This window comes from Salmo trutta, unplaced genomic scaffold (genome assembly GCF_901001165.1).
Source record: "Salmo trutta unplaced genomic scaffold, fSalTru1.1, whole genome shotgun sequence".
In the NCBI taxonomy this organism is placed as follows: Eukaryota; Metazoa; Chordata; class Actinopteri; order Salmoniformes; family Salmonidae; genus Salmo; species Salmo trutta.
In genome coordinates this window covers 511,151-529,382 of record NW_021823115.1, presented here as the reverse complement: position 1 = coordinate 529,382, position 18,232 = coordinate 511,151, and the positions used below count along the sequence as shown (strand labels likewise).

Sequence of the window (18,232 nt, the reverse complement as noted above, 5' to 3'; positions counted from 1 at the left end):
TGACTATATTACTAGGGGGGTTGTACCGGGTGACTATATTACTAGGGGGGGTTTACCGGGTGACTATATTACTAGGGGGGTTTTAACCGGGGGGTGACTATATTACTAGGAGGGGTTTACTGGGTGACTATATTACTAGGGGGGTTAACCGGGTGACTATATTACTAAGGGGGGTTTTAACCGGTGACTATATTACTAGGGGGGTTTTACCGGGTGACTGTATTACTAGGGGGGTTTCACCGGGTGACTATATTACTAGGGGGGTTGTACCGGGTGACTATATTACTAGGGGGGTTGTACCAGGTGACTATATAACTACGGGGGTTGTACCGGGTGACTATATTACTAGGGGGGTTTTACCGGGTGACTATATTACTAGGGGGGTTTTTTTACCGGGTGACTATATTACCAGGGGGGGTTACCGGGTGACTATATTACGGGGGGGTTTACCGGGTGACTATATTACCGGGGGGGTTTACCGGGTGACTGTATTACTAGGGGGGTTTACCGGGTGACTGTATTACTAGGGGGGTTGTACCGGGTGACTGTATTACTAGGGGGGTTGTACCGGGTGACTATATTACTAGGGGGGTTGTAACCGGGTGACTATATTACTAGGGGGGTTGTACCGGGTGACTATTATTACTAGGGGGTTTGTACCGGGTGACTATATTACTAGGGGGGGTTGTACCGGGTGACTATATTAATTAGGGGGGTTGTACCGGGTGACTATATTACTAGGGGGGGTTGTACCGGGTGACTATATTACTAGGGGGGTTGTACCGGGTGACTATATTACTAGGGGGGTTGTACCGGGTGACTATATACTAGGGGGGGTTGTACCGGGTGACTATATTACTAGGGGGGTTGTACCGGGTGACTATATTACTAGGGGGGGTGTTACCGGGTGAACTGTATTACTAGGGGGGTGTTACCGGGGTGACTGTATTACTAGGGGGGTTTTAAACCGGGTTTCTAGGGGGTTGTACCGGGTGACTGTATTACTAGGGGGGTTTTACCGGGTGACTGTATTACTAGGGGGGTTTTACCGGGTGACTGTATTACTAGGGGGGGTTTCACCGGGTGACTGTATTACTAGGGGGGGTTTCACCGGGGTGACTGTATTACTAGGGGGGGGTTTCAAACCGGGTGACGGTATACTAAGGGGGGGTTTTCAACCGGGTGAACTGTATTACTAGGAGGGGTTTTTCACCGGGTGACGGTTACTCTACTAGGGGGGGTTTCACCGGTGACGGTATTACTAGGGGGGGTTTCACCGGGTGACTGTATTACTAGGGGGGTTTTTACCGGTGACTATATTACTAGGGGTGGTTTTACCGGGGTGACTATATTACTAGGGGGGTTTTACCGGGTGACTATATTACTAGGGGGGGGTTTTAACCGGTGACTATATTACTAGGGGGGTTTTACCGGTGACTATATTACTAGGGGGGGTTTTAACCGGGTGACTATATTACTAGGGGTGGTTTTAACCGGGTGACTATATTACTATTGGGGGGGTTTTACCGGTGACTATATTACTAGGGGGGGTTTTACCGGTGACTATATTACTAGGGGGGTTTTACCGGGTGACTATATTACCAGGGGTGATAAACCATAGTTTTTTGTTTTCCCAGGTCCCACCTCCAGATCCTCATCAGTCCTAATCCGTCCCTAGCAACCAGGACTTCCATGTTTCCATGGAGTGGCCAGATCTATGTCCAGTGTGACAATCAACAGAAGGTAGTGATGATGTGGTGGGGCCCTCAATGTCTTGATGTGGTGGGGCCCCCCTCAATGTCTTGATGTGGTGGGGCCCCCCTCAATGTCTTGATGTGGTGGGGCCCCCCTCAATGTCTTGATGCGGTGGGGTCCCCCTCCATGTCTTGATGTTATTTTCTCTCCTCCTGCTGTCCAGTTCATCAAAATCCAGATTCGTCAGGACCTGGCTCTGGATGTATCAACCGCCCCATCAGACCAGAGCCTGGCCCCCCTTCCTCCTCAGACTGCTAGCCCCATGCCCACCACCATGCTGCCCCCAGCAGACCAACCCCCCCAGACCAAGACGGCTCCAGCCACGGTAGAGATCAGTAACCGCACCATCGTGTTTCCTGCCACGCCCTCAGGAGACACCTCAGGTAGGAGACAATCTCTGACTCCCAGCGTTACTCAGCGTTGGGACACATCGATAATCCCGGCGCCGGGGCACGTCGACAATCCCGGCGCCGGGGCACGTCGACAATCTCTGAAGTTTGCAGTTGCCAGTCAATAGCCCCGTTTCCACTCTAGATAATACAAAATGCTGTGTGTGTTCTTGAAGAATGTTCCTGTTTCCAGTGTTTTGATCTACAAGGCCGTCTCTTCCTTCATCAGAGTCCTCTGTGGAGGTGGAGAATAGAGGAGAACAGGTGAGGTGGTACCTGTCTTCCTTCGCCCCTCCCTATGTGAAGGGGGTGGACAGCAGTGGGGATGTGTACCGGGCCACCTACACAGCCTTCAGATGTCCCCGAGTCTCGGGAACCCTGGGAGCAAACGACAAGATGCAGGTGAATTACCCCATCTCTACCCCCTACCAATGGCTTTATTAGGGGGTTACTGACCACCCAGCTTTACCCCGTCACACCCCTGGTCCCCAGAACATACCTTTATTAGGGGGGTTACTGACCACCCAGCTTTACCCAGTCACACCCCTGGTCCCCAGAACATACCTTTATTAGGGGGGTTACTGACCACCCAGCTTTACCCAGTCACACCCCTGGTCCCCAGAACATCATCTCTCCTCCTGTTGATGTCCTCTCCTGTCGGTGCCCTCGTCTCCTCCTGTTGATGTCCTCCTGTCTCCTCCTGTTGATGTCCTCCTGTCTCCTCCAGGTGCCCATCACCTTCCTGCCGAGGGACCGAGGGGACTATGCTCAGTTCTGGGACCTGGAGTGTCACCCAGTGGCTGAGCCTCAGCACAAGACCAGGATACGCTTCCAGCTCTGTGGCACTGTGAGTAGACTGTTATAGGACATCATTATACTGCCTGGAGACGGTCTGTAGACTGTTATAGGACATCATTATACTGCCAGGAGACGGTCTGTAGACTGTTATAGGACATCATTATACTGCCAGGAGGCGGTCTGTAGACTGTTATAGGACATCATTATACTGCCAGGAGACGGTCTGTAGACTGTTATAGGACATCATTATACTGCCAGGAGACGGTCTGTAGACTGTTATAGGACATCATTATACTGCCAGGAGACGGTCTGTAGACTGTTATAGGACATCATTATACTGCCAGGAGACGGTCTGTAGACTGTTATAGGACATCATTATACTGCCAGGAGACTGTTATAGGACATCATTATACTGCCAGGAGGCGGTCTGTAGACTGTGATAGGACATCATTATACTGCCAGGAGACAGTCTGTAGACTGTTATAGGACATCATTATACTGCCAGGAGACGGTCTGTAGACTGTTATAGGACATCATTATACTACCTGGAGACTGTCTGTAAAGGTAGACTGTTATAGGACATCATTATACTGCCAGGAGACTGTTATAGGACATCATTATACTGCCAGGAGGCGGTCTGTAGACTGTGATAGGACATCATTATACTGCCAGGAGACAGTCTGTAGACTGTTATAGGACATCATTATACTGCCAGGAGACGGTCTGTAGACTGTTATAGGACATCATTATACTGCCAGGAGACGGTCTGTAGACTGTTATAGGACATCATTATACTACCTGGAGACTGTCTGTAAAGGTAGACTGTTATAGGACATCAGTATACTGCCAGGAGACGGTCTGTAGACTGTTATAGGACATCATTATACTGCCTGGAGACGGTCTGTAGACTGTTATAGGACATCATTATACTGCCAGTAGCCTGTCTGTAAAGGTAGACTGTCTGTAAAGGTAGACTGTCTGTAAAGGTAGACTGTCTGTAAAGGTAGACTGTCTGTAAAGGTAGACTGTCTGTAAAGGTAGACTGTTATAGGACATCATTATACTGCCAGTTGACGGTCTGTAAAGGTAGACTGTTATAGGACACCATTATACTGCCAGTTGACGGTCTGTAAAGGTAGACTTGTCAGACATCATACTGCAGGGTGACTTCCTGCTTTACAGAAGTCTTCCCAATGTGATCGAGCATCAACTAGCAGACGGATGAAGGGAAAGTTTAAAGTCGTTTTTATTAGGCACCAAACAACAGGAAACTCAGTCCAACATGAAGGGACTGGATTTGTCTTCGAAGAAGACATTTTCTGTAGAAAAACGTAACTTTTGGATATGGTGTCCCCTAATGAATATGACCCTGTTGCTTTAACGGTGGCGTGGTGTGGAGGGTGGCGATGATGATGATGGTGTTTTTCAGGGTGTGAAGGTTGGTCCAGCGGCGGCTCCTCAGGAAGCAGACTGTTCTCTGGTGAAGACTGAAGCCTTTAAGACCAGGAGAAGACCTGACCCGGTCGCTGATGGGGGCATGACTGGGTAAGGACTGGCCGTCAGGTCTCACTAGTGATGACTGGGTAAGGACTGGCCGTCAGGTCTCACTAGTGATGACTGGGTGAGGACTGGCCGTCAGGTCTCACTAGTGAGGACTGGCCGTCAGGTCTCACTAGTGAGGACTGGCCGTCAGGTCTCACCAGTGAGGACTGGCCGTCAGGTCTCACCAGTGAGGACTGGCCGTCAGGTCTCACCAGTGAGGACTGGCCGTCAGGTCTCACCAGTGAGGACTGGCCGTCAGGTCTCACCAGTGAGGACTGGCCGTCAGGTCTCACCAGTGAGGACTGGCCGTCAGGTCTCACCAGTGAGGACTGGCCGTCAGGTCTCACCAGTGAGGACTGGCCGTCAGGTCTCACCAGTGAGGACTGGCCGTCAGGTCTCACCAGTGAGGACTGGCCGTCAGGTCTCACCAGTGAGGACGTCAGGTCTCACCAGTGAGGACGTCAGGTCTCACCAGTGAGGACTAGAAAAACAAGGTCAATCCTCCACAGTCCAGAGCACAGTGGAGGATGAATCACAAAACAGGGAGCGCTAGTTAGCCAGCTAGTTAGCCAGCTAGTTAGCCCGCTAGTTAGCCAGCTGACTGACTATCTGGTTAACATTCAGATATAGCTCTTGATTTGTTCTGAAGAATAAGTGGTCAGGAAGCTCAGAGCCCCATGGAGGAGGAAGGTTCAGGTAGATGTTCAGGAGGAAGGTCCAGGTAGATGTTCAGGAAGCTCAGAGCCCCATGGAGGAGGAAGGTCCAGGTAGAAGGAAGGTCCAGGTAGATGTTCAGGAAGCTCAGAGCCCCATGGAGGAGGAAGGTTCAGGTAGATGTTCAGGAAGCTCAGAGCCCCATGGAGGAGGAAGGTCCAGGTAGATGTTCAGGAAGCTCAGAGCCCCATGGAGGAGGGAAGGTTCAGGTAGATGTTCAGGAAGCTCAGAACCCCGTGGAGGAGGGAAGGTCCAGGTAGATGTTCAGGAAGCTCAGAGCCCCATGGAGGAGGAGGAAGGTCCAGGTAGATGTTCAGAGCCCCATGGAGGAGGAAGGTCCAGGTAGATGTTCAGGAAGCTCAGAGCCCCATGGAGGAGGAAGGTTCAGGTAGATGATCAGGAAGCTCAGAGCCCCATGGAGGAGGAAGGTCCAGGTAGACGTTCAGGAAGCTCAGAGCCCCATGGAGGAGGAAGGTCCAGGTAGATGTTCAGGAAGCTCAGAGCCCCATGGAGGAGGAAGGTTCAGGTAGATGTTCAGGAAGCTCAGAGCCCCATGGAGGAGGAAGGTTCAGGAAGCTCAGAGCCCCATGGAGGAGGAAGGTCCAGGTAGATGTTCAGGAAGCTCAGAGCCCCATGGAGGAGGAAGGTTCAGGTAGATGTTCAGGAAGCTCAGAGCCCCATGGAGGAGGGAAGGTCCAGGTAGATGAGGAGGAAGGTCCAGGTAGATGGTCAGGAAGCTCAGAGCCCCATGGAGGAGGGAAGGTCCAGGTAGATGAGGAGGAAGGTCCAGGTAAATGTTCAGGAAGCTCAGAGCCCCATGGAGGAGGAGGGAAGGTCCAGGTAGATGGTCAGGAAGATCAGAGCCCCATGGAGGAGGGAAGGTCCAGGTAGATGAGGAGGAAGGTCCAGGTAGATGTTCAGGAAGCTCAGAGCCCCATGGAGGAGGAGGGAAGGTCCAGGTAGATGGTCAGGAAGATCAGAGCCCCATGGAGGAGGGAAGGTCCAGGTAGATGTTCAGGAAGCTCAGAGCCCCATGGAGGAGGAAGGTCCAGGTAGATGTTCAGGAAGCTCAGAGCCCCATGGAGGAGGAGGAAGGTCCAGGTAGATGTTCAGGAAGCTCAGAGCCCCATGGAGGAGGGAAGGTCCAGGTAGATGTTAAATGTGTGGATTATGTTGTGTGATCCAGTCAGGAGGAGGCTCTGTGTAGGGGGGTCTACGCCCCCCAGGACCACTACTCATTCCCCCCTACCAGGGTGGGGGAGACCAGCACACTGAAGGTCAACATGAGAAACAACTCCTTGGAAACGCATGGGGTGAGCAACACACACACACACACACACACACACACACACACACACACACACAGAGAGACAGAATAATTGCATGAACTGTGATGGATGTGATTAACTACCCAGAATGCTTTGTATTGCATGGATTTGATGTTGAGCTTGTCTGGTGTTACAGCTGATGTTCCTAACCCCTAAAGAACCGTTCCACATCAAGCATTCCAGATATTCCCTACGGTGAGTTAACGCTGCTTCCTGTCTGTCCTGTTCCTCTTCTGTAATCAGTGTCCTGGTTAGCCTGGCCACAGAGCTATGCTATGACCGTAGAAGTTGACCAAGACGGCACGACCAGATCTGGAACCAGGCTAGGATGTCCTGAAAGGCTGTGATTGATTTGCTGTATGTGTAACCTGAGTGTGACTTCCTGCTCCTAATGCTGTGGAAGCTCACAGAGGGGTCGGCCTGAGAGCGTCTGGACAGCGGGCCGCGGTGGTGCTGGGGGGGCGGGGGTCGGTGCTGGGGGGGCGGGGGTCCGTGGCTGGGGGGTGGGGGGGGGGGGGGGGTCGGTGCTGGGGGGGAAGGTGCTTGGGGGGGGGGGGGTAGGTGCTTGGTGGGGGGTAAAGGAGGAGGCAGGGGGGAGGGGAGGGGGAGTGCTTGGGGGGGGGGGGGGTAGGTGCTGGGGGGGGTTGGTGCTGGGGGGGGGGTAGGTGCGGTGTGTCGAATGGCACCTTACTGTATGTCCTGCCTCCTCCCATGATGCATAGCGTTGTCATTCACACGTCATCGCCATGTGGAATTAACGTTGTTACTACATTTTTACCACAGTATTTCTTCTTCCCGATGTGAGATTGTGCTTCCTGTATCTGACTGTTCTATTCTACATCAATCACAGCTCAGTCTGCCTCTCGTCCATGTTTTGATTTCTTCCCGTTTCCTCCCTGCCCTCTTTCCCGTTTCCTCCCTGCCCTCTTCCCGTTTCCTCCCTGCCCTCTTCCTTCCCGTTTCCTCCCTGCCCTCTTCCCGTTTCCTCCCTGCCCTCTTCCCGTTCCTCCCTGCCCCCTTCCCGTTCCTCCTCCCTGCCCTCTTCCCGTGTTCCTCCCTGCCCTCTTCCCGTTTCCTCCCTGCCCTCCTTCCCTTTTCCTCCCTGCCCTCTTCCCGTTTCTCCCTGCCTCTCCCGTTTCCTCCTCCCTGCCCTCTTCCCGTTTCCTCCCTGCCCTCTTCCCGTTTCCCTCCCTCCCTCTTCCCCTTTCCTCCTGCCCTCTTTCCTCCTTTCCTCTCCTGCCCACTTCCCGTTTCCTCCTTCCCTCTTCCTGTTTCCTCCCTGCCCTCCAGATCCCAACGCTACATCCACCTGCCAGTCCAGTTCAAGCCGGTTGTCACCGGCAACCACTCCAGCCAGCTGCTGGTTCAGACGGATACCAGTGGAAGCATCGCTATCCAGCTGACTGGTGAAGCCCTGGCCTGACTGGCCTGAGGACTTCTGGGTCAGAGAGGACGGCTGGGTCTGGGTCAGAGAGGACGGCTGGGTCTGGGTCAGAGAGGACTGCTGGGTCTGGGTCAGAGAGGACTGCTGGGTCTGGGTCAGAGAGGACTGCTGGGGTCTGGGGTCAGAGAGGACTGCTGGCTCTGGGTCAGTGAGGACGGCTGGCTCTGGGTCAGTGAGGACGGCTGGCTCTGGGTCAGTGAGGACGGCTGGCTCTGGGTCAGTGAGGACGGCTGGCTCTGGGTGCCGGTCTCTTTGTGCTATCATGCCAACTCTAGCCTGGGTCTCATTGGTCCACTCCTGGCAACGTCCCAACGTCTCATTGGTCCACTCCTGGCAACGTCTCATTGGTCCACTCCTCTACATAGAGCTAGCAGACTACAGCTCTATATCCTATCCTCTGGGGGTCTACAGCTCTATATCCTATCCTCTGGGGGTCTACATAGAGCTAGCAGACTACAGCTCTATATCCTATCCTCTGGGCGTCTACATAGAGCTAGCAGTCTACAGCTCTATATCCTGTCCTCTGGGGGTCTACATAGAGCTAGCAGACTACAGCTCTATATCCTATCCTCTGGGCGTTTACATAGAGCCAGCAGACTACAGCTCTATATCCTGTCCTCTGGGGGTCTACAGCTCTATGTCCTATCCTCTGGGGGTCTACATAGAGCTAGCAGACTACAGCTCTATATCCTGTCCTTTGGGGGTCTACAGCTCTATATCCTATCCTCTGGGGGTCTACATAGAGCTAGCAGACTACAGCTCTATATCCTATCCTCTACAGCTCTATATCCTGTCCTCTGGGGGTCTACAGCTCTATGTCCTATCCTCTGGGGGTCTACATAGAGCTAGCAGACTACAGCTCTATATCCTGTCCTCTGGGGGTCTACAGCTCTATATCCTTTCCTCTGGGGGTCTACATAGAGCTAGCAGACTACAGCTCTATAACCTATCCTCTACAGCTCTATATCCTATCCTCTGGGGGTCTGCATAGAGCCAGCAGACTAGGAACATTTGACTGAATGTGATGTCCAGTACATGGCTGAAGTCATGTGACAGGGTTTATATGGGGTTTGGGTCAGTTGACCTACTGATGACCTTTTCAAAGTGACCTCAGTGCTTGGCCAGGAGGAGGTTTCCCACTAACTCATTGTTCCCTACTTTGGTTTTGTTTTATAAATGACACACGCTTTAAAAAAGCACATTGTTGGATATTTTATGTTATTGTGATTTTTAAATGAACTTGATAAAATAAAGATTTGTCAAACATTTTGCTCGCTTTTTGTTTTTTTGCGATGTAGATTTGAATAAATAACTGAACAGGGAATGATGTTTATTTCTATTTAAAATGCATTCTGGGACATTGTGTTTTAGCTGAAATGTCAAACAAAATGCAGTGAATCCCACATTTACATCAGTTAGCCGACTCTCTGATCCAGAGCCCCTTACAGGACCAGTTAGGGTCAAGGCTCTCTGATCCAGAGCCCCTTACAGGACCAGTTAGGGTCAAGGCTCTCTGATCCAGAGCCCCTTACAGGACCAGTTGGGGTCAAGGCTCTCTGATCCAGAGCCCCTTACAGGACCAGTTGGGGTCAAGGCTCTCTGATCCAGAGCCCCTTACAGGACCAGTTAGGGTCAAGGGCTCCTAAGGGTGGTTGGTCCCTTTCAGACTCTTTGTCAAATCATTGTGGTTCGCTTGTTTTTTTTTGTTGTGCTGTGTGAACACTCCGCAGGAAATCCGACCCCTCGAAGCCCCGTAGTGAACCCCACTCGGACCCCTCGAGCCCCCGTAGTAAACCCCACTCGGACGCCTCGAGGCCCCCGTAGTGAACCCAACTCGAACCATCTCCAGAGGGGGTCTGAGTTTGGTTTGCTTGAATTCTGCGGTCAGGTTCCCTTTGTAGGACAATGTGAACACATGCTCCCCAGGTTCCCCACCACACACTGCCGCAGCACGGGAGACCGCGGGTCGAGGCCCCTCGCCCGGGAGACCGCGGGTCGAGGCCCCTCGCCCGGGAGACCGCGGGCCGAGGCCCCTCGCCCGGGAGACCGCGGGCCGAGGCCCCTCGCCCGGGAGACCGCGGGCCGAGGCCCCTCGCCCGGGAGACCGCGGGCCGCAATAGAGAGAAGATGTGCAGATAAAAATGTGTTGATATTGATCAACGGTTGTCAAGAATGTACAGAAATTCAAAAAAATGTGTGGAGTTTTTGGTTCAGATTATGTTTGCAGTTTGTGATCTACAGGCAAAGAGAGCTTCGTAAACTGTTTATTTAATTGTGGGGTTTGAATATTGTGAGACGACGACGTATTTGGTGAGAATCACACCACAGAGATACGGCATCAGTTCTAGATCTGAAAGGACCAGTAGCCCACATTGGGTGGGTGGGATCTTAAAGGGCCAGTAGCCCACATTGGGTGGACAATTTTCAATTACAGCATTATATAATCTGCAGTTGTTCTGCTGTTTTATTCTGTTACTATTAACATGTAAATAATAGTATCTTCTGATTACAGTGATTGTCTCATCTTTGAACTAAAAAGCAATCTATTAGCTTCCAAAAATGTAAGTAGGTATTATAAACGTCCTCTCACTGTCAACTGTGTTTATTTTCAGCAAACTTGACATGTGTAAATATTTGTATGAACATAAGATTCAACAACTGAGACATAAACTGAACCAGTTCCACAGAAATTGAATAATGTGTCCCTGAACAAAGGGGGGTCAAAATCAAAAGTAACAGTCAGTATCTGGTGTGGCCACCAGCTGCATTAAGTACTGCAGTGCATCTCCTCCTCATGGACTGCACCAGATTTGCCAGTTCTTGCTGTGAGATGTTACCCCACTCTTCCGCCAAGGCACCTGCAAGTTCCCAGACATTTCTGGGGGGGAATGGCCCTAACCCTCACCCTCCGATCCAACAGGTCCCAGACGTGCTCAATGGGATTGAGATCCGGGCTCTTCGCTGGCCATGGCAGAACACTGACATTCCTGTCTTGCAGGAAATCACGCACAGAATGAGCAATATGGCTGGTGGCATTGTCATGCTGGAAGGTCATGTCAGAATGAGCCTGCAGGAAGGGTACCACATGAGGGAGGAGGATGTCTTCCCTGTAACGCACAGCATTGAGATTGCCTGCAATGACAACAAGCTCAGTCCGATGATGCTGTGACACACCGCCCCAGACCATGACGGACCCTCCACCTCCAAATCAATCCCGCTCCAGAGTACAGGCCTCAGTGGGAAACGGTGTTTAAACCCTTTACAATGAAGATCTGTGAAATTATTTGGATTTTTACGAGTTATCTTTGAAAGACAGGGTCCTGGAAAAAGGGACGTTTTTCTTTTTTTGCTGAGTTTATCTGGCTGTCTGATGGAATGGCTAGTCCTGCGCTTGGGGAAAAACCCACAATGCATTGAGTGAATGTTGGAAAAAGATCTTGGTTCCTTTCTAAACATAGAAATGTGAAAACAGAGAGGACTCGGACCACAAAATAGGTGAAGTGAACTGGTGAGAGTTGAGTCCTCATTCAAGGGCCGTATGAATACAGAGAACAGGTCTTGTGCTTACATTTGTTTTTAAATCCCAGAGTAGACTTTTTAAAGAGGACTGAGATCGTTTTATCTTAAAGAGGACTAAGTGAAAACACCCACATACACTCACTTCGCTCGAGGCTGTATCACATCCGGACGTGATTGGGCGTCCTATAGGGCGGCGTCCGTGATTGGGCGTCCTATATGGCGGCGCGCAATTGGCCCAGCGTCGTCCAGGTTTAGGCCGTCATTGTAAATAAGAATTTGTTCGTAACTGACTTGCCTCGTTAAATAAAAAAATATATAAATAAATAACTCGGCTAGCTGATGCTAGCACATGCGTAGATCAAACACACAGAATGACGATTTTTGTGTTTTTAAATGTCCTTATAATTCGACAGATTGCTCAGAAAACCAGGTATTAATCAGTGTATTTTAAACGTAGATTTTGACATTTAGGCTGATTTTTAGGATGATCATGACTGTTGCATCGTCTGCCTCCTGCCATGAATCAGTTTAGGATCTAATTATTAGGGATGTACGATATATCGGTGAACATATCGGACGATATTACTTACAAATGGAAACATCGGTATCGGCTGATGTCTAGCGTGGCGACCCTCCCACTCTGTCTGGTATTCCCTCTCTTTGCTCTTGTTTCCTTATTAGGATGTTATTAGTTATTAGTTATTAGTAGGGTCGTCAGCTACATGGGAAACACCTGGGCCCGGCTGTGTCCCAGGATAAATAGACCTGGGCCCGGCTGTGTCCCAGGATAAATAGACCTGGGCCCGGCTGTGTCCCAGGATAAAGGCACCTCTTCCACAGTCATTGGGGAGACTCTCTCCACGCAGACACCGTTGTTGTTTTTGGTTGTGCTAGTTGTGGTTGTTTGCTTTGGCACCCTTCAACACCCTGCATTATTACATTTATGCAAACACTCACTACACTACTGATTACTGATTACACACCATTGTTAATTACTTAGTTTATTTAATAAATATATATTTTGATACTCCTTGTCTCCATGTTGTCTCCCTTTTGTTGCGAACTCAGAGCCGGTTCGTTACACTAGCAAGTAAGTGAAAGAAATAGGTTTTGATTCTTTTTTTAAATTTTTTACTTGTAATGGGGACGTGCGTAAATGCCAACAAAATAACTTTTTTTGTGTGTAACCTTAACTTAAGTTACTTAGAACAAATTGTTATTTACAATGACGGGCCGACCCCGGCCAAACTTGGACGACGCTGGGCCAAATGTGCACCGCCCTATAGAACTCCCAATCACAGCCGGGATGAGATACAACCTGGATTCGAACCAGGGACTGCAGTGACGCCTCTTGCACTGAGATGCTGTGCCTTAGACCGCTGCGTCCCTGTGTTTTGAATTATTTGACTGTACTAGAACGCTTAAAAGGCCCAATATCGGTTTTCAGAATGTTTTTTCTGTTTTTTTGGCAAGCTAAATATCGGTATCGACCAAAATTCTCATATCGGTCCATCACTACTAATTATTACTGCGCATGTAAACGTACTCAATGCAGCTACCGCTACTTCTCAGCAGGGGGCGCTATAGCTCCAGGTTCTCATCTTGGTTACTGTTCCTCTGATGGTGAAGAGCAGCATAGTTATTTGGTTACATTTTACAGGTGAGACTGTTGGCTGTATTTTACTATAAAATGTGTAAATGACGTTGCTTTGGGAATAGGTAGCTTTTCGGTTTTTACTGTTGAGGGTTTGATGGTTGCCCCTTTTTATAATGATGTACTGTAGTTAGCCAGCCAGCTAGATGAGGGTGGTCTCACCACTGTTTAGGGTTTGATGGTTGCCCCTATTTATAATGATGTACTGTAGTTAGTCAGCCAGCTAGATGAGGGTGGTCTCACCACTGTTTATAATGATGTACTGTAGTTAGCCAGCCAGCTAGATGAGGGTGGTCTCACCACTGTTGTAAAGTTGGAAGGTGCGTCTCCAATGCAGCGGATACTAGTTCACTAGACCTGATGCCCTAGATCTGATGCCCTAGACCTGATCTGATGCCCTAGACCTGATGCCCTAGACCTGATGCCCTAGATCTGATCTGATGCCCTAGATCTGATGCCCTAGATCTGATCTGATGCCCTAGATCTGATCTGATGCCCTAGATCTGATGCATTTCCTGTTATATAGCCAGCTGTCTAGCTCCATAATTCACATTATCCATGTCTGTAGGTTCAGTTTCAAAACAGATTCAATTTGTATGAAACTAAATGTTTATTATTATTATTATTATTATCATTGATTGACCTTGTGAGTTGAGTTACCCCAGTCATGTGACACGTTACACTGGATGTTTGCCTGGTTAAATAAAGGACTTGTTCTCAACAGGCCTACCTGGTTAAATAAAGGACTTGTTCTCAACAGGCCTACCTGGTTAAATCCCAGATATTTCAGTCAACCAACAGCAACTACGTCCTCCCCTCTTCCCCCACCAGCAAACACAAAGAAAATACACAGCAATATAGCAGTACTAACTATGGAAAACATCCTCTCTCTTTCACCAACAGGAGGCACCAGTTCGGAGGTCCAGTCACGGGCGTATGACGAACATTACAAAAAAAACTGAGCCCGCCGCCCCTGAAAACACTATGCTCCTGCTGGTCTGTGACCCCGAAACAACTGGTGCCTCAGCACATTCACCCCAGACACAGTTCCTACCGTACCAGCCCCAAACCCAGCCTCGACCCAAGCCCCCAAACCCAGCCTCGACCCAAGCCCCCAAACCCAGGCTCGACCCAAGCCCCCAAACCCAGGCTCGACCCAAGCCCCCAAACCCAGGCTCGACCCAAGCCCCCAAACCCAACCTCGACCCAAGCCCCCAAACCCAGGCTCGACCCAAGCCCCCAAACCCAGGCTCGACCCAAGCCCCCAAACCCAGTCTCGACCCAAGCCCAGAAACCCAGCCTCGACCCAAGCCCCCAAACCCAGCCTCGATCCAAGCCCCAGCCTACACCCACACTGACACACCAAACACCTACATACCATAAAGCAAGACCCAAATACAAAGTGGCAGACTGGAACTAATAGGCACAGCATCCACACCAATACTAGGAGATTCCAACCTCAACAGAATACATCCATTCAATAACCCAAATATACAAATTGACAGCTACCCAGGTGCAACTATTTATCATTTTGCCAAGGTGCTGGAAAAGACACCTGTGCACTTAAAACACCAGACAGGTGGTTCTCTCGGTGGGCATAAATAACAAGGACCACGAGCCCTACCAGATCTCCGTCGAACAGCTGGAAGCCATGTATAAAGAAGCAAAAAACACTTTTCCAAATGCAATTATTTATATCCCCATCCTTAACCACTCACAGCTCCTCACCTCGGTGCAGAAACGTCACCTGAAAATCAATTATTTATATCCCCATCCTGAACCACTCACAGCTCCTCACCTCGGTGCAGAAACGTCACCTGAAAATCATGAATGCCTACATCACCACACAAATCCCAACCCTCCTAGAGATACCGCGGGTTACATTCCATACATCTGCAGATCTGATACACTGGACAACAAACCACAGCAAGACTCACTAAATCATTTTAGATCCAAGCCACCCTCTGTACCCGGACTTTGAACTACTCCCCTCTGGGCGCAGGTATAGGGCACCCCTCAGCAGGAAAAACAGAACCAGACAATCATTTGTGCCAGGTGTGTTATCCCTCCTAAATAGCTCGGGCTAATGTTCCTATCCACCCAGTAAGGCCAGCAGGCTAATGTTCCTATAGACCCAGTAAGGCCAGCAGGCTAATGTTCCTATCCACCCAGTAAGGCCAGCAGGCTAATGTTCCTATCCACCCAGTAAGGCCAGCAGGCTAATGTTCCTATCCACCCAGTAAGGCCAGCAGGCTAATGCTAATGTTCCTATAGACCCAGTAAGGCCAGCAGGCTAATGTTCCTATCCACCCAGTAAGGCCAGCAGGCTAATGTTCCTATCCACCCAGTAAGGCCAGCAGGCTAATGTTCCTATCCACCCAGTAAGGCCAGCAGGCTAATGTTCCTATCCACCCAGTAAGGCCAGCAGGCTAATGTTCCTATCCACCCAGTAAGGCCAGCAGGCTAATGTTCCTATCCACCCAGTAAGGCCAGCAGGCTAATGTTCCTATCCACCCAGTAAGGCCAGCAGGCTAATGTTCCTATCCACCCAGTAAGGCCAGCAGGCTAATGTTCCTATCCACTCAGTAAGGCCAGCAGGCTAATGTTCCTATAGACCCAGTAAGGCCAGCAGGCTAATGTTCCTATCCACCCAGTAAGGCCAGCAGGCTAATGTTCCTATCCACCCAGTAAGGCCAGCAGGCTAATGTTCCTATCCACCCAGTAAGGCCAGCAGGCTAATGTTCCTATCCACCCAGTAAGGCCAGCAGGCTAATGTTCCTATCCACCAGAAGGCCAGCAGGCTAATGTTCCTATCCACTCAGTAAGGCCAGCAGGCTAATGTTCCTATAGACCCAGTAAGGCCAGCAGGCTAATGTCCTATCCACCCAGTAAGCCAGCAGGCTAATGTCCCTATCCACCCAGTAAGCCCAGCAGGCTAATGTTCCTATCCCCCCAGTAAGGCCAGCAGGGCTAATGTTCCTATCCACCCAGTAAGGCCAGCAGGCTAATGTTCCTATCCACCCAGTAAGGCCAGCAGGCTAATGTTCCTATCCACCCAGTAGGCCAGCAGTCGTAATGTTCCTATCCACCCAGTAAGGCCAGCAGGCTAATGTTCCTATCCACCCAGTAAGGCTAGCAGGCTGAATGCCGTATCCCACTCAGTAAGAGCCAGCAGGCTATGTTCCTATCCACCCAGTAAGGCCAGCAGGCTAATGTTCCTATCCACCCGTAAGGACAGCAGCTAATGTTCCTATCCACCCAGTAAGGCCAGCAGGCTAATGTTCCTATCCACCCAGTAAGGCCAGCAGGCTAATGTTCCTATCCACACCAGTACAGTAGGCCAGCAGGCTAATGTTCCTATCCACCCAGTAAGGCCAGCCAGGCTAATGTTCCTATCCACCCAGTAAGGCCAGCAGGCTAATGTTCCTATCCACCAGTAAGGCCAGCAGGCTAATGTTCCTATCCACCCAGTAAGGCCAGCAGGCTAATGTTCCTATCCACCCAGTAAGGCCAGCAGGCTAATGTTCCTATCCACCCAGTAAGGCCAGCACTGGGTGGATAGGAACATTAGCCTGTTAGCCTTACTGGGTCTATAGGAACATTAGCCTGCTGGCCTTACTGGGTGGATAGGAACATTAGCCTGTTAGCCTTACTGGGTGGATAGGAACATTAGCCTGCTGGCCTTACTGGGTGGATAGGAACATTAGCCTGCTGGCCTTACTGGGTGGATAGGAACATTAGCCTGCTAGCCTTACTGGGTGGATAGTACCGTCTCTGTTGGCTCTTTGTGTAGATCAGGTCTGTACATTTACTCCTCCGAAGCTTATTGTCCAAGAGGACACCCAGATATCTCTATTCCTCTACAATCTCTATGTTCTGACCTCTGATAGATGGTGCAGAGGAAGGTGTTGTATTATCGGGCCCAGGCCTTATTGTCCAAGAGGACACACAGATATCTCTATTCCTCTACAATCTCTATGTTCTGACCTCTGATAGATGTTGCAGAGGAAGGTGTTGTACACTTCCTGAAGTCTATTCACATCTCTTTGGTCTTGAAGACCAAGTGTGATTCCTCACACCGCTCTACCAAGTCATCTAGGACCAGGCCATGATGTTCCTCGTCATCATGCAACCAGCTGATGAAGGCAGTGTCATCAGCGAACTTAACAAGGTGTCTGTCAGTATGGGAACTAGTACAATTATTAGTGTACAAGATGTAAAGGAGTGGGGACAAAACACATCCCTGAGGAGAGCCTGTGTTGGTGGTGGAGTGGAGACTAAACACATCCCTGAGGAGAGCCTGTGGTGGAGTGGAGACAAAACACATCCCTGAGGAGGGCCTGTGGTGGTGGTGGAGTGGGGACTAAACACATCCCTGAGGAGAGTCTGTGTTGGTGGTGGAGTGGGGACTAAACACATCCCTGAGGAGAGCCTGTGTTGGTGGTGGAGTGGGGACTAAACACATCCCTGAGGAGAGCCTGTGTTGGTGGTGGAGTGGGGACTAAACACATCCCTGAGGAGAGCCTGTGTTGGTGGTGGAGTGGGGACTAAACACATCCCTGAGGAGAGCCTGTGGTGGTGGTGGAGTGGGGACAAAACACATCCCTGAGGAGAGCTTGTGTTGGTGGTGGAGTGGGGACAAAACACATCCCTGAGGAGAGACTGTGTTGGTATTGCGTATATCCGACACATGGGGACCCATTTTGACTCGCTGTGAGCGTTGGCTCAGGAAGTCCAACAGCCACAAAACCAGCCCCCCATCTAAGGAGAAGTCCCGAATGAGTCTCTGTGCCTGAATGTAGGGCTGGATGTTGTTGAAGGCAGAAGAAAAGTCAACAAACAGAACCCTGACATGGAATTTGGCGCCCTCTAGATGTCTGTAGACCATGTTGAGGAGAGTACACCCTCTAGATGTCTGTAGACCATGTTGAGGAGAGTACACCCTCTAGATGTCTATAGACCATGTTGAGGAGAGTACACCCTCTAGATGTCTGTAGACCATGTTGAGGAGGGTAAGAACGGCACCCTCTAGATGTCTGTAGACCATGTTGAGGAGAGTACACCCTCTAGATGTCTATAGACCATGTTG

General features: G+C 50.4%; 2 protein-coding genes across 11 annotated transcripts in view; both read left to right on the top strand.

Moving 5' to 3' along the window:
• Nucleotides 1–9,236, top strand: part of LOC115189006 (centrosomal protein of 192 kDa) — a 70,926-nt gene extending 61,690 nt beyond the window's left edge. For 9 of the 10 annotated variants that reach the window (XM_029747823.1, XM_029747826.1, XM_029747824.1 and 6 more), the window contains 8 exons: nt 1,638–1,743; nt 1,919–2,138; nt 2,374–2,546; nt 2,872–2,991; nt 4,372–4,487; nt 6,385–6,511; nt 6,663–6,721; nt 7,817–9,236. In XM_029747823.1, the coding sequence (XP_029603683.1) occupies nt 1,638–1,743; nt 1,919–2,138; nt 2,374–2,546; nt 2,872–2,991; nt 4,372–4,487; nt 6,385–6,511; nt 6,663–6,721; nt 7,817–7,949 (1,054 nt within the window). In that variant the 3' untranslated portion in view covers nt 7,950–9,236. The remainder of the gene's footprint in view (nt 1–1,637; nt 1,744–1,918; nt 2,139–2,373; nt 2,547–2,871; nt 2,992–4,371; nt 4,488–6,384; nt 6,512–6,662; nt 6,722–7,816) is intronic. The other variant, XM_029747827.1, reaches the window with a different exon arrangement.
• LOC115189008 (uncharacterized) lies at nt 7,954–9,238 on the top strand. Its single transcript, XM_029747830.1, has 2 exons — nt 7,954–8,887; nt 8,928–9,238. The coding sequence occupies exons 1-2, from the start codon at nt 8,233–8,235 to the stop codon at nt 8,987–8,989; spliced, it is 717 nt and encodes a 238-aa protein (XP_029603690.1). The 5' UTR covers nt 7,954–8,232; the 3' UTR covers nt 8,990–9,238.
• Nucleotides 9,239–18,232: the final 8,994 nt, after the last annotated feature.

What these genes read in the sequence shown, in the direction of transcription:
- LOC115189008 (XM_029747830.1), top strand. Translation starts at nt 8,233, where the DNA reads ATGCCAACTCTAGCCTGGGTCTCATTGGTCCACTCCTGGCAACGTCCC. An exon ending in CCTTTCCTCTGGGGGTCTAC is followed by an intron (nt 8,888 to 8,927) that starts ATAGAGCTAGCA and finishes CCTATCCTCTAC; the next exon opens with AGCTCTATATCCTATCCTCT.